Source organism: Aphelocoma coerulescens, chromosome 1A (assembly GCF_041296385.1).
Source record: "Aphelocoma coerulescens isolate FSJ_1873_10779 chromosome 1A, UR_Acoe_1.0, whole genome shotgun sequence".
NCBI classification, from domain to species: domain Eukaryota; kingdom Metazoa; phylum Chordata; class Aves; order Passeriformes; family Corvidae; genus Aphelocoma; species Aphelocoma coerulescens.
Window position 1 is genome coordinate 67,233,278 of NC_091014.1, and position 12,713 is coordinate 67,245,990.

The 12,713-nt window shown below is 46.8% G+C and overlaps 1 protein-coding gene across 1 annotated transcript; it reads left to right on the forward strand.

Moving 5' to 3' along the window:
* The first annotated feature begins 2,377 nt into the window (after positions 1-2,377).
* On the forward strand, positions 2,378-4,254 carry KCNA1 (potassium voltage-gated channel subfamily A member 1). The gene is made up of 2 exons (XM_069003967.1): positions 2,378-2,525; positions 2,739-4,254. Exon 2 carries the CDS (start codon positions 2,779-2,781, stop codon positions 4,252-4,254), a length of 1,476 nt encoding a protein of 491 aa, XP_068860068.1. The 5' UTR covers positions 2,378-2,525; positions 2,739-2,778.
* The last annotated feature ends 8,459 nt before the right edge of the window (positions 4,255-12,713 follow it).

Consider the following 12,713-nt stretch of genomic DNA (forward strand, 5'->3'; position numbering starts at 1 on the left):
TCATCAAAAAACCTCACCCCAAAACAACAAAACACGGGCATAAGTAAGGGGAAGGGAAGAAGAGATAGAAACCACTCGGGAGGTCAGGTGGTTAAGTATTTTCGGACTGCCAAGGTGGTGATCTTAAGTGAAGGTAATGTATTATGCAGTGGAAAGCTAATGAGACCAGGTCTGTTAAACACGGACTTGGTGTTACTTAGCTCTGGAGTGCCTCAAATTACACAGGCACGGGTTGTATTTGATCACCGCTCCCGCTCCGACAAAGTGAGCAGCAGGCTTTTATATAATGTAAGTGATCATAGACTGTGGGGAACAATCCTGCGCTGGCAGGGGAGGCAAGCTGATGACATAATGGGTCTTTTCCATCTCGAAGTTATGTGATTCATCAATTAAACGAATTCGGTGGCATAAAGCAGCATGAAAGGGCTATTTCCCTGCCCGACAATTAACCCTCCCAGTTCCAGCCACTCCGCTCGGGATTTAGCCTCCACCAGTGTGTCCAGGAGGCTCCGGATGCGCAGCCCCGTTCAGTACCGAGGCGGGCCGGGGGCCGGGGCCAGGGGGCCTCCGGGCACTGCGGGCGCAGCCGCCACCCTGGGGGCCGCAGCCGCGCTCCGTGCGGGATGTGCGGCCGCGCTCCGTGCGGGATGTGCGGCCGCGCTCCGTGCGGGATGTGCGGCCGCGCTCCGCCGCAGGTGCTGCGGGGGGACCTGCGGAGGACGCAGCGCTGTCCCGCCGTCCCCCGGCGCGTCGGGAAGCGGCTGCTCGGCGCACCTGTCCGGGCTGCCCGCGCCTCCCGTGCCGGCTTCCCGGGATCCCGCTGGCTCCCGCATCCCATCCCGCAGCCCCATCCCGGGGCCGCCCGCATTGCGTCGGGGGCGCGGCGCGCAGCGTGCGGGGGCGGCCGGCCCGGGGGCAGCGCGCATCCCTCCCTCCTCCGGAGGCCCCGGCCCCCGGCTCCCCCGCCCTCCCGCTCCCCGAGCTGCACCAAACAGCTCTCAGGTTTCTGCTGATACTGCAGCGTCAAGAAATGGCTCGAGTTTGCTCCTCGCTCTTATGCATTCAGCAGCGCTCTCGCTCCTGCCACACGCGTCCAGCTCCTGCCTCCTCCTGCCTCCGCCGCTGCTGCTGCCGGGACGAGCCAAGACCGACTCCGGGGATGCGGCTGCAGGGCTGCGGCGCTCTGACATCTCCCCCGCCGCCGCTGCCCAGCGCCCGGCTCCTTTTCCAGCTGTCCTAAGGGAAGAGAGCTGGAGAGCCAGCAGCTATCTAGGACTCCTTGATTTTATTGACTAACTCAAGCCTTTTGGAAAAGGTACTTTGCACTCTTTTCCACACACCCCCCCCACCCCCCACTGCGGTTCTCAGCAGAAACTAATTAAACCCACTCGCCCTTGGTGCAGCCTAAGACAGTGTATGAATATTTCAGTGTCTCGCAGGCAGCCCTGTAAAGCGATCGCTGTGGTGTAAAGAGGGGCGCAAGAGGAGGAGGAGGAGGGTTAAGTTTACCGCTGCGGTTTTTGTTTTGGTTTGGTTTTTTGGATGCTGCTGCAAGGCGACTTGACGCATTCCGGCACTGGCTCCTACTCCTAAGCGGCGCGTCTCACCCGGAGCAGGTAAGGAAAAGCCCCTTCTCCCCGCCGCTGTTACACTCGATTTTGGACGGTTTGGGTCTGGGATGTCGACCTCCCTCCCCTTGTCTCTCTCTCAGTTACGTTTAGCTGCTGCAAAGCAGGAGAGGAGATGCTTTGCTCTCCCTCTCGTAATCCACTCCCCCCCCCCAGTTGGTGTGATGAAGTTCTCAGTGCTCAGCTAAGTCTCCACAGCGGGGAGTGCGGTGCTCGGGAGACTCCTTGCAGGAGCTGACCCCGCTGAAGTTGCCTGGGAAGCCCTCCCGATGAGTTCGGGGCACCTTCCTGCCTTGGAGGCCCTGGTGCATGTCCGGGGATGTGTAGGAACGCGTAGAACTCCGCACGTGCTGCCGTAGTGGGCAGAACGGGATTTTCCTGCTGGTGTGAAAGCCAATCCATTGCGCCTGAGTGTGTGTGTGTGTGTAGGGGCTTGGGGGCTGGTTTATTCTGTTTCTCTCCTCCCTGGCAGCCTCCATCCTGCAAGTGAGCTTTATGCCTTCAAAGCAGAGTATTTCCATCCCTCCCTCCCTCCCCAGCGCAAAAGAGGAGAGGACCAGGGCAGTGGTGGTGGGGGGGGGAGGAAGAGGCAGGTGATGGAAATTTGCTGAGTTGGCATTGCAAGGACTCGCCTCCCAGCCAGCCCGTGATTTATATATTTATTTCTGTATTTATTTATTTATTTTATGTGTATGTGCGTGCATGTGTGTGTGTGTGTGTGGTAGCTTCATGGCAGCAGCTGCAGCGATGGTCGAGCCGGCGAGAAAAGTGGACGGATCGAGTTAAAGGCTAAAGGAGACGGCTGGGGAGGGGAGCCCCAGCCTGGGGGTGCACTCCATAGACCTTCAGCCTCCTGGTTTGGGGGACAGGACCCCTCACCTTACCTGCCCTCTGCCCCCCCTAAAGGTACTTCTTCCCTCTTTCTTCACCCTCCCATCATCCCTGATGCCTCTCCCTTCATCCCGCCTCTCTTTTCCCCTTTTGGGTATTTCCATCCTTTAGGCTCCTCATCTACCCCTTCCTCAAGCTCCCCGTCCCACCTCAACTCCCCACCCCTGAACCGCCCTGGGTCTCTCTGTGCTCCTCCATCCTCCTCCTCCCTTTCCCTCACTTCTCCCCTGCCCCTTGGTCCCCTTTCCCGTGTGCCACCATGACCGTGATGGCTGGAGAGAACATGGACGAGACTTCTGCGCTACCTGGCCACCCCCAGGATAGCTACCAGCCCACTGCCCACGACGACCACGAGTGCTGTGAGCGCGTGGTGATAAACATTGCGGGACTGCGCTTCGAGACGCAGCTGAAGACTTTAGCCCAGTTCCCCAACACGCTGCTGGGCAACCCCAAGAAGCGCATGCGCTACTTTGACCCCTTGCGCAACGAGTACTTCTTCGACCGCAACCGGCCCAGCTTCGACGCCATCCTCTACTACTACCAGTCCGGGGGGCGGCTGCGCCGGCCCGTCAATGTCCCCCTGGACATGTTCTCTGAGGAGATCAAATTTTATGAGCTGGGTGAAGAGGCCATGGAGAAGTTCCGGGAAGATGAAGGATTCATTAAAGACGAGGAGAGACCCTTGCCGGAGGGGGAGTACCAGCGCCAAGTGTGGCTCCTCTTTGAGTACCCAGAGAGCTCTGGGCCAGCAAGGGTTATTGCAATAGTCTCTGTCATGGTGATCCTCATCTCCATCGTGATCTTCTGCCTAGAGACATTACCTGAGCTGAAGGAGGACAAGGAGTACACAGTGCACCGCACTGACAACACCACCCAGGTCTACAAATCCAACATCTTCACAGATCCCTTCTTTGTTGTGGAGACCCTGTGCATCATCTGGTTCTCATTTGAGCTGGTGGTGCGCTTCTTTGCTTGCCCTAGCAAGACTGATTTCTTCAAGAACATAATGAACTTCATTGACATTGTGGCCATCATCCCTTACTTCATCACCCTGGGCACCGAGATGGCCGAGCGGGAGGGGACTCAGAAGGGAGAGCAGGCCACCTCCTTGGCCATCCTGAGAGTCATCAGACTGGTAAGAGTCTTTCGAATCTTCAAACTCTCCCGGCACTCTAAGGGCCTCCAGATTTTGGGACAGACCCTCAAAGCAAGTATGAGAGAGCTAGGTTTACTAATCTTCTTCCTCTTCATTGGGGTGATTTTGTTCTCTAGTGCGGTATATTTTGCTGAGGCTGAAGAACCTGAGTCTCATTTCACAAGTATCCCTGATGCTTTCTGGTGGGCGGTGGTATCCATGACCACTGTGGGCTATGGTGACATGTACCCTGTGACAATTGGAGGCAAAATCGTAGGCTCCTTGTGTGCCATCGCTGGTGTGCTGACAATTGCCCTGCCTGTACCTGTCATCGTGTCCAACTTCAACTACTTCTACCACCGAGAAACAGAAGGGGAAGAACAGGCTCAGTTACTTCACGTTAGCTCCCCTAATTTAGCATCTGACAGTGATCTCAGTCGCCGCAGCTCCTCCACAATCAGCAAATCTGAGTACATGGAAATCGAAGAGGATATGAATAATAGCATAGACAATTTTAGAGAGGCTAATCTCAGAACTGGCAACTGCACTGTAGCCAACCAAAACTGCGTTAATAAAAACAAGCTGCTGACTGATGTGTAAACAAAAACAAAACAAAACAAAATCCCCACTCACAGCTTGAAGACTTTAGTGACACAGTCACACTTTGTAGATGCTTTACTGATAGTCTTTGAATGCTTTATTTACCTCGTAAATGCATTGTTGCATTGCGAATCTTTGCTCTGCGATAAAGAAGCTTCCAGGATCCATGAAAGATAAAATTTTGTTTCTTTTCAGAAAAGCATTTTCCACCTGGTAAACAATAACCATTTGAACTAGTTTAGTTTTAAGCCATTATGACGCTAGACCTAAACTTTTCCTCTCCCATCTCCTCTTTTTTTTTTTTTTTTTTTTTTTTTTTGGATAAAGTTATCTTAAACTAAGCAAGACAGTTTTTAGAGCTATTAAGCATATGCATGGATTCCAGTAAAAATATTCTGCAAAACTGCACAGTTGCAAGAAAGTGCATCAGATAATAATAGTACAAAAAGATCAGCCAAAACCTGCGGCGAGCGTTTGCCGTGGTGTTTATGAAGGAGTGCAAATTTTCCTTCCGTCCCCTCTGTGAAAGATTCCATCCTTCCAAACTACAGATCCACACAGCACCTTATTAAAAAACCTACTTAAGCCTGGTCTCTTTTGCTGTCCGTAGAAGAAATATCCTAAAAGGAGAATAACAAACAAAACTGAAGACAAAACATCTGCAATGCTGCTAAGTTCTCTCACATGCAGATGATAGAAACACACTTTTCTTGCCTTCCCCATTTGGAACTGGATACAAAACTTTAAGCCCCTCTGTTGCAAGATAGCACAATGGAGTTTAATAGAAGCATGTTTGAATTTGATACTATTTATTTTATGATCGCATGCTTGAAACGTTACCTCAGACAATAGCGGATAAGCTTTCGTTTGAACTGAATCTTCTAAAAATAGGTCCTTTCTCCTCTCTTTTTTCATTTCTTTTCTTTTTCTTTTTGATTTGCATTCACCAGAAGTGCACTCCTTAATTTATTAAATCGTTGACTAGTAATTTAAAGTACTGTATTTAAGTGCGTATGTTAGTCAAATGGGAACAATAACTTTTGGAGATCAAAGCATGTTCAAATATTCAGCATTATGGCCTATTTGGTTAAAGTGTAACTTGAATTAATTAGTGCATGAATTCAATGATAATAATAATAATGATAATAATAACAACAATAATGGTAACAATAAAAATAAAAAAAATGAGCTTGATAGACTGAGGGCTTGAATGAACTGATTAGAGAAACCTGATTGTTTTCCTGCATTGCTCAGGGAAATGTGTTGGCTTTTGTCCAGGCATTGTCAGAAAGGAACGTATCCCATCCCTTAAAGGGAAAGCTATATGGAAAATTAAGAAGTCAAGTTATATATAGCAACACCTAAAAACCTAGTATCCTCTATAGATGAAAGGTGCAGATGCATGCTTTTTGGTGCATTCTCAGAATGTAAATGAAACTTATCTATTATATGCATCCAAATTGCAGCAGCTGGTTTCTTTTGCAGTCATCAGTTGAGACTTCTTTGTACCCCCCCAAAACTCACTGAAGAGACTCAGCAGATTGATGGAGAGAGTTGTGCAGTGCCTTTATCTTACACCCCCCAAATTGCTGAAAGTGCCTCCAGGAACTGAGCGGATCAGAGACACCAAGGGAAAGGGCAAGGAGTCAGTCCACTGTCAGGGGTGTCCTGTGCTGTCTCCTGGCACAGCACGGAAGGGTTTAGGGATAGAAGGATCAAGTGTGAGTGAGAGGAATGCAGAAGAGGCAGGCAGAGACCATCAGTGCCCATGGGATACTTTCCTTCCCCAGCCAGTCTGATGCTGCAGGGCTCAGTATTTGCTTCTGCCAAATAACTCATAGTTGTGTTCATGCAAGGCTTCAGGTTTCTGCAGGCTGTTCATAGAGACATCGCTGCCCTCACTGTATCTGCCCTTCCTTTCCCTGAGGTGGCTTTTTGGCAGCTTGTCCCTGCAGGGCAGGAGGAACACAGGCTCTGGCATCGCCCAGTCAGGCAACCAGACTGAAGGACTGTGCTCTTCTTTCCCTTAGATTCCCCAGCAGGTAGATGGGAAAGGCTTCACAGGGCCCTCCCATCCTTGTCTCCTCCATCCCCTTTCAGATCTTAGATCCCATCACAGCCTTTGAGCCATATTCTTCTTTCTGGTCCCTGATCTTACTCTATTTCCATCATTTCCTGGTGAGGGAAGCAATGCTAGGAGAAGGTGTCCTCTGCAACATGCCAGCCTTGACTGCTAGGCCCTGGAAGATAATAACCTTTGATCTGAACTAACGTAGGCACTAATCTTAATTTTTCAAATGGACAAAGTTGAGGATCTTCATTCTGCACTTAGCATGTGGCCAACTGCTGTTGAACACGCCTCCTTCCACACTGTACAGATCCTTTCCTCCCCTATCTTTCTGATATATGTATATATGTGTATAAATATATATATGTCTGTCTGCTCCTGTGTGTGTCACATACGTATGCAGACACATGTATATATAAAATAAAATCAAATTGAGGCACTTACAGTTAAAAACCAATCCTAACTCTGCAGTTACGCACAAGCTTGACCTGCCAGGTTTCCAGAAAGACTTGACTTTATTTCTCACTGTGTGACTTCTGTGAATCTTAGTGATGAGAAAGATCAAGAACTGAGGGAGCTCTTAACTCCTGCAAGAAGTGCAAAGCATCAGATAAAACAGGGCATTACATCCTCTAGGTAGATGTTGTAAAGCTTCTTTCCTGTCCCCTGCTCACACCCTTGCCCATTGTACACCTCTCTCCCTGTTAAATTCCAGTGGTCCTGATCTTCCCAAACTCTTGAATCCTAGGATAGGACTTCTGATGTCAAAATGGACTTGAATGCTGCACTCAGCTTATAAAACCACCATCTGATTAAACTAAACAGCAATAATCAATTCAGTGCTATGGGACTGATGATCAGAAGGATGCACTTGGGAGATGAGGCCTCACTGGGGTAACTTCTGCCCCAGCTGGGTGTGCACACCTTAATTTAATGTGCAGAGTGATGATCATTCTGCGTATGCACAGAGAAAAGTGCTGCATGCAGCGATGCTTTGTCAGGAGACCGGGACAGATCATTAGGACTCGTGGTTTGGGGAGCCTAAATGTTGCTTTGTCCATTTATAGCTCACTGCAAAGGATCTCAATCCATATGGAGTACAGGAATTAACCTCATGTAGCATAGGCATGCGTTTTTGACAAGTTTGACACAAAAAAATAAACAACGAAAACAAGGCTCTTACTCCCTTTACACAGGAGTGCTGAAATGTCTTTGTGGGCCTGAAGGTGCACTTAACAAACTGCCTGTTCTTATCAGCAAGCATCCTTTTTTTATTTCTTTATTTCTTTTCTTTTTATATATCTTTTTTTTTTTTTTTTTCTTTTGGCCCTTATGTTTCTTTTTGCCGCATGTGGACTTTAAGGGGTTTTTTATGTAACTGGAAGGGGACTGGAAATGAGCTGATGGCCAGTTTAGTGCTTCTCTGAAAAAGTCAAGGGAATTAATTTGGTAGGGACCTCCTGGAAATGATGCCCCTGTTACGCTGGACAGGGAACCCAGTGGATATGGCAGTCTTTAGTTTGATGAGGGGAAGGCAGATTTTCCAGCAGAAGGAGTCATTCCCCAAGCCCTCTTTACCACCCACTGCTCTGTGCCCCTTTGTGCTTTGTAGCTGGCCCTGTGCAGCTTTTCCTTCGTCCACTCAGGGAAAGGGGTGAGGGAATTTACCTGGGAAGGGCAAGGCAGCAGTGCACTGCAGTGCAGAGGCAGGAATGAAGCAGAGAGGCAGTGGGCAGGAGTCCCATAGGCTGGTATCCCTGCCAGAATTCCCCATCTGGTCCTACCATACTTATCTCGAGAGCACTAGGGAGAGGCAGAGCAGCAAGGGCGAGAGTGAAAATGAGGGACTCTGTACCCCGTTCCTTCACAGAACTGAGAGGTTGCTGCCAGACTGCCAAGAGCTCCAACCCTCTGTGTGGCAGCTCCAGCACAGGCCATGAACTGGATGTAGTCACCTTCATGAGGAAGTTAGGGTGCAGTAAGCCAGGCTGTGAGTTCACAGCATCCCAGCAAACCCATGCAGATTCCCTGCATGGGGTCTCCTAAGCCTCATCTCCACCGGGGACTTCAGGAAAGCTAATCCGAATTAATGAAAGGTGTGCATTTAAAGTAGATTTGTTAAACTGCTTTAAAGCCCAGCATGGACATTCTGTTGCAGTATTAAAGCAGCCTTAATCTGATTTGGAGTCATTCTTTTTGAAAGGGAAGTAACCTGAATTGAATTAAGGCTGCTTTAATTCCGAACACAATGGGGCTTAATGCAGTTTACCTCATCTGCCTCACAAGTCCATTCAGACAGATAAGCCTGTAGTAATCATGACATGTACTGGAACTGACCCCACTGTGCAGGGGGTGGCTGGGCAGAGCGTGCCCACGTGCAGCAGAACTCTTGGTACACGAGTGCTGCAGATTCACAGCCTGGCTTACTGAGGCGGAAACTAACACTTGATCCCTTCCTTTGTTCCTGGTTTACACCTTTGTGAGGATAATCCACCCTGCTGCCTTTGGGGAAGCTGAAAACGATCGTGGTCCAAAGAATTAATTTCCACTTTACAAAACTGCACACGCGCTTCGCCTGACGTACTGTTGGTCACGCGGACGAGCACTTGAAAGACAGAACGAAGCACTGGAGACAGGACAAAATTCAGCCTAAGTCCTCTTGCTTGCAGCAGTGGTTTTTACCCCTGCAGAGATTTCAGAGATCAGACCCTTGTTAGCAAATCAGCTGTGTATCATTCACTGTAGGCTGCAGTGGCCCAAATCGGCAACAGGAGCGGTAGCAACTTTTATTGGCAGGGTTTTTTCTTTACCAAGGGACGATTGTTTTCCTTAGGCAGAAGTACAGGAAGTCGGTTTCTATTATGAGAGAGCTGAAGCCCAAGTGTAACATCAAAACCTGCTGATTTTAAGGAACTGATGGCGAGTTTCACTTTTCTGTAGTCCACACTTGAACAGTGCAGTTTCTTACATGCGTGTTTATTAAACAAAACACAACAAACACTGGGTCAGGAACATCTGAAATTTATTAGAAAAAGGTGGAAAGTTGTATTTTAGAACAAAATCTTCTGCATAGATATGCAATACATGGAGAAGAAAGTATTCCTTTCCAAATACTACCTTGATAACTGTTGCTTGAAGGGTGCCATTCTGCATTAATCTTTTCCCCTAACCTGAAGAAGAGGGAGGTACTGCAGCTTTTCCAGGAATGGTCTGATCCTGTAGGCTTCCAGCAGCCTGATGCCAGTGGTCCTCAGAGTAATTTCAGACTCAGAGGGATGCAGAGTCAGCTCCAAGGTGTGATTTAGCCTCTGCAGCCGCAGAGCTGGATGGAACTGGAAAGCTGTCCTTGCAATTGCACAGCAGGGCAAGTTTGTCCCAGACCTGCCTCCTGCAAGTCTGGAACAGGCTCCTTTTCTGAGATGCTTTAACCAGGGACCTACACTTCAATTTTGGTTGGACTTAATTCAGGCTGAGTTTCTTTTTCTGTTTTCTGTTGTTCTGGCTTTACTTAATCAGGTGTAGGGAATTTCTTTTTCCTGAAATGCTTATCAAGTATTCTTAAAGGTGTCAGTATTTGTATCTGCAAAAAAAAAAAAAAAAAAAAAAAGAAACTTCAGGGTGTTCTACAGTTTCACTCAGTACAGCTGAACTTGCCACCGGTGAGGTCAACAATTTATGCTGTCAAGGCATAGCATGCTTTGATATTTTCAAAGGAAATAAAATGAAACTGAGGTCTTAACTGAAATTTGTCTCAAAGTTTCTGTTAATATCTATGTAATTCTGTATATTTCACCTGTTCACAGGCTCTAGCAAATGTCACTACAAGTTATATATAAAAAAAGACATCTTCCATTTCTATTCTGTAATAAAATGAAGACGCTGCATTCAGTTCCTTTAGGTGCATCAGTCTTTGATCCATGTTATTGTTTCAGTGACATTTCTATAATGTAATTGGGATCAAATGTATATTTTACTTTTGTACAAAAGTAAAAATGGTATTTTTATGACTAAATTCAGCAAACCCTTACCTATAACCTGCTATGATGAAATCTTTTTTTCCTTTTCCTTTACATGTAAAACATTGGGTTTTTTTGCAGTATGTCGGTTTGAAATGAATAAATAACAGCTGTCAATAGAACTGTAAATGGCCTCTCAGACATACCTCTGACTTTAAAGATCAGATATTGCCGATGTGAAATATATAAACTGAATAGTCTCCATATGAAAGTGCACCATCAGGGCAACAAACCATTTAAGCTGACACAGCTGTACTTATTTCCACCATTTACCAGTCGCTTATACTTTGGGTCAAGTATGTACTTCATTGTCACATTACAGCTCATTTTACTTCCAAGTAGTGAAATTGTTTGACTTACCATTTTTAAAACATCTGATGTTATGAGTTCTTGAACTATTTGAAATGCATAGTTTTCATCTATGCAGTTTTACCTGCTTCTGTACTCGTTCATCTGTTCATACTTGGCATCAATTAAAGATAATTTTTAAGGATCTTACCCAGGTTTATTCTGTCTGGTTATTTTCTGGAGTCTGGTTTCTCTGCTGTCACTATTGGCCAGTTCTGTCTGAAATGAATGGTTGCTTTATTATGGTTTTCCTACTGAATGGTATAAGAAGTGGCAATGTAGGGAGTGGGAAATGTGGCTGTGGGCTTTGAGAGGCTTGTAAATGTCAACTCAAGCTTTACAGTGCAATCAGTCCAAAGGTTTGGCTTCCCCAGGCTTTGGATCCAGCCCGGAGTAATGTTCTAGGTCCAAGCTGTGCTGGCTTCACTCAGTCCCTACCAAAACCAGTAGAAATCAGGTTAAACCTACTGGCCGTGAACACTGATTGCCACAAAGGCTTGTGGTTATTAATTAACATTATCATCTAAGTGCAGACTTGAAACCAGGTTTCAGACCACTGTGTGACCGACCACAGGCTTTGGGTTGGGTTGGATGTCAGCAAATCCAAGTGACTTGATGTTGTTTTCGCTGGAAAATTGTTTTTTCAAGGCATGTTTCATGCAGAGTGCTCCGATAGAGCCACGTGTGCCGTGTCCCGGTGTTGTGTTGTACACAAAGGAGGCAGTGATAGAAATGCTAATTAAATACTCATTATTTTGTGCCAGAGCTGTTGTGTGTTGGGAGTCTACCTACAGAGATGGGTTTTTCAGGAGACAGGGGCAGTTTCCAACAGTGGGATGCATACAGAGCGCTGATCACACATTGGTGAAATGAAGGGAAAGTACCCTGACCTCACACGAGGCAGAACATTTTGTGTGGTCTGTCCTGTGATTTTATTGCCTTGCTTGTTTTGCCTTTTTGGTCGAGAAAAGCTTTTGTCAATGAAACCCTTGTTCATCGATAGCTTCGAGTGTCCAGTCAGTTGATTGAATGTCACTTACAAACTGTCAGAAATTGTTTTGTTGAGCTGTCAGCAAGGACTTGCAGTGGTCTCAAATGGGTCTAGTCCAAGCTGTTTGTCTGTTGTTGGCTGCTCTGTGGTAGTGTTCTTAATTCAATGAGGTGCTTGTGGCTGTGCCTCCTTTCAAGGGGGTGATCACTGTCATTGAGTTTTGCTGGCTCTAGGTGTGTCTGAAGTCTCATTGCTTCTTCCTTTTCTCTTTCTTGTGTTTAAAAAAACAAACCAAACCAAACAAAAAAAGCTTGTTTGTCATCTCTAACAGTAGCAGTCTTCTCCCATTTGCTCTTGGCAAAGCTCCTCTTGTTTCCTGTTGAAACTTTGTGCATTCAGGACGAGATCCTAGGACATGGTTTTGCCCTCTAAAATCGCTCCATAAAAAAAAAAAAAAAAAAAAAGAAACCAAACAAAAACCCAACCAACACTGTGTACTGGGTTAGTTGAATCTCTGTGTTAATTCCTTACTTAATCTCAGAAGTAAATGTGTGGGGTTTTTACCCCAAAATGCAAATCCTCCTATGCTGTCTTTTATACTTCATAATTTACAAAGATGTTGCATGTTGAGTCCTTCCTTTGGTTACACCAAGCCACCTCCTATATAGGTTCTCTCTAAAGCATCCTACACTGAGGGAAAAAATGTGTCTCTGCAGGTATAGCTTAGATAACACTTGATGATCCATGGAATAAGCTCCTCTTTCTTCTTCAGCTGCACAGGCAAGTGGGGTCCTCAGAGGAGCAGTAACTCATCAGACTTTCAACACAGAGGGGACACAGAGTCCATTCAGTAACAAGGTGCTATTTTCCTGTTACCTTCTTGGTATAATACTGATGACTTCAACATAAATTTGATTGATCTGGAGGTTAATCTTGGAGGTTGGTCAGTTTTCATGCACTGTTTCATTGATGGATACAAAACAATTGCTTTGTGGAATCCTGTGAATCTCAGGTGTGAACGTACGCTTTCTCGCCA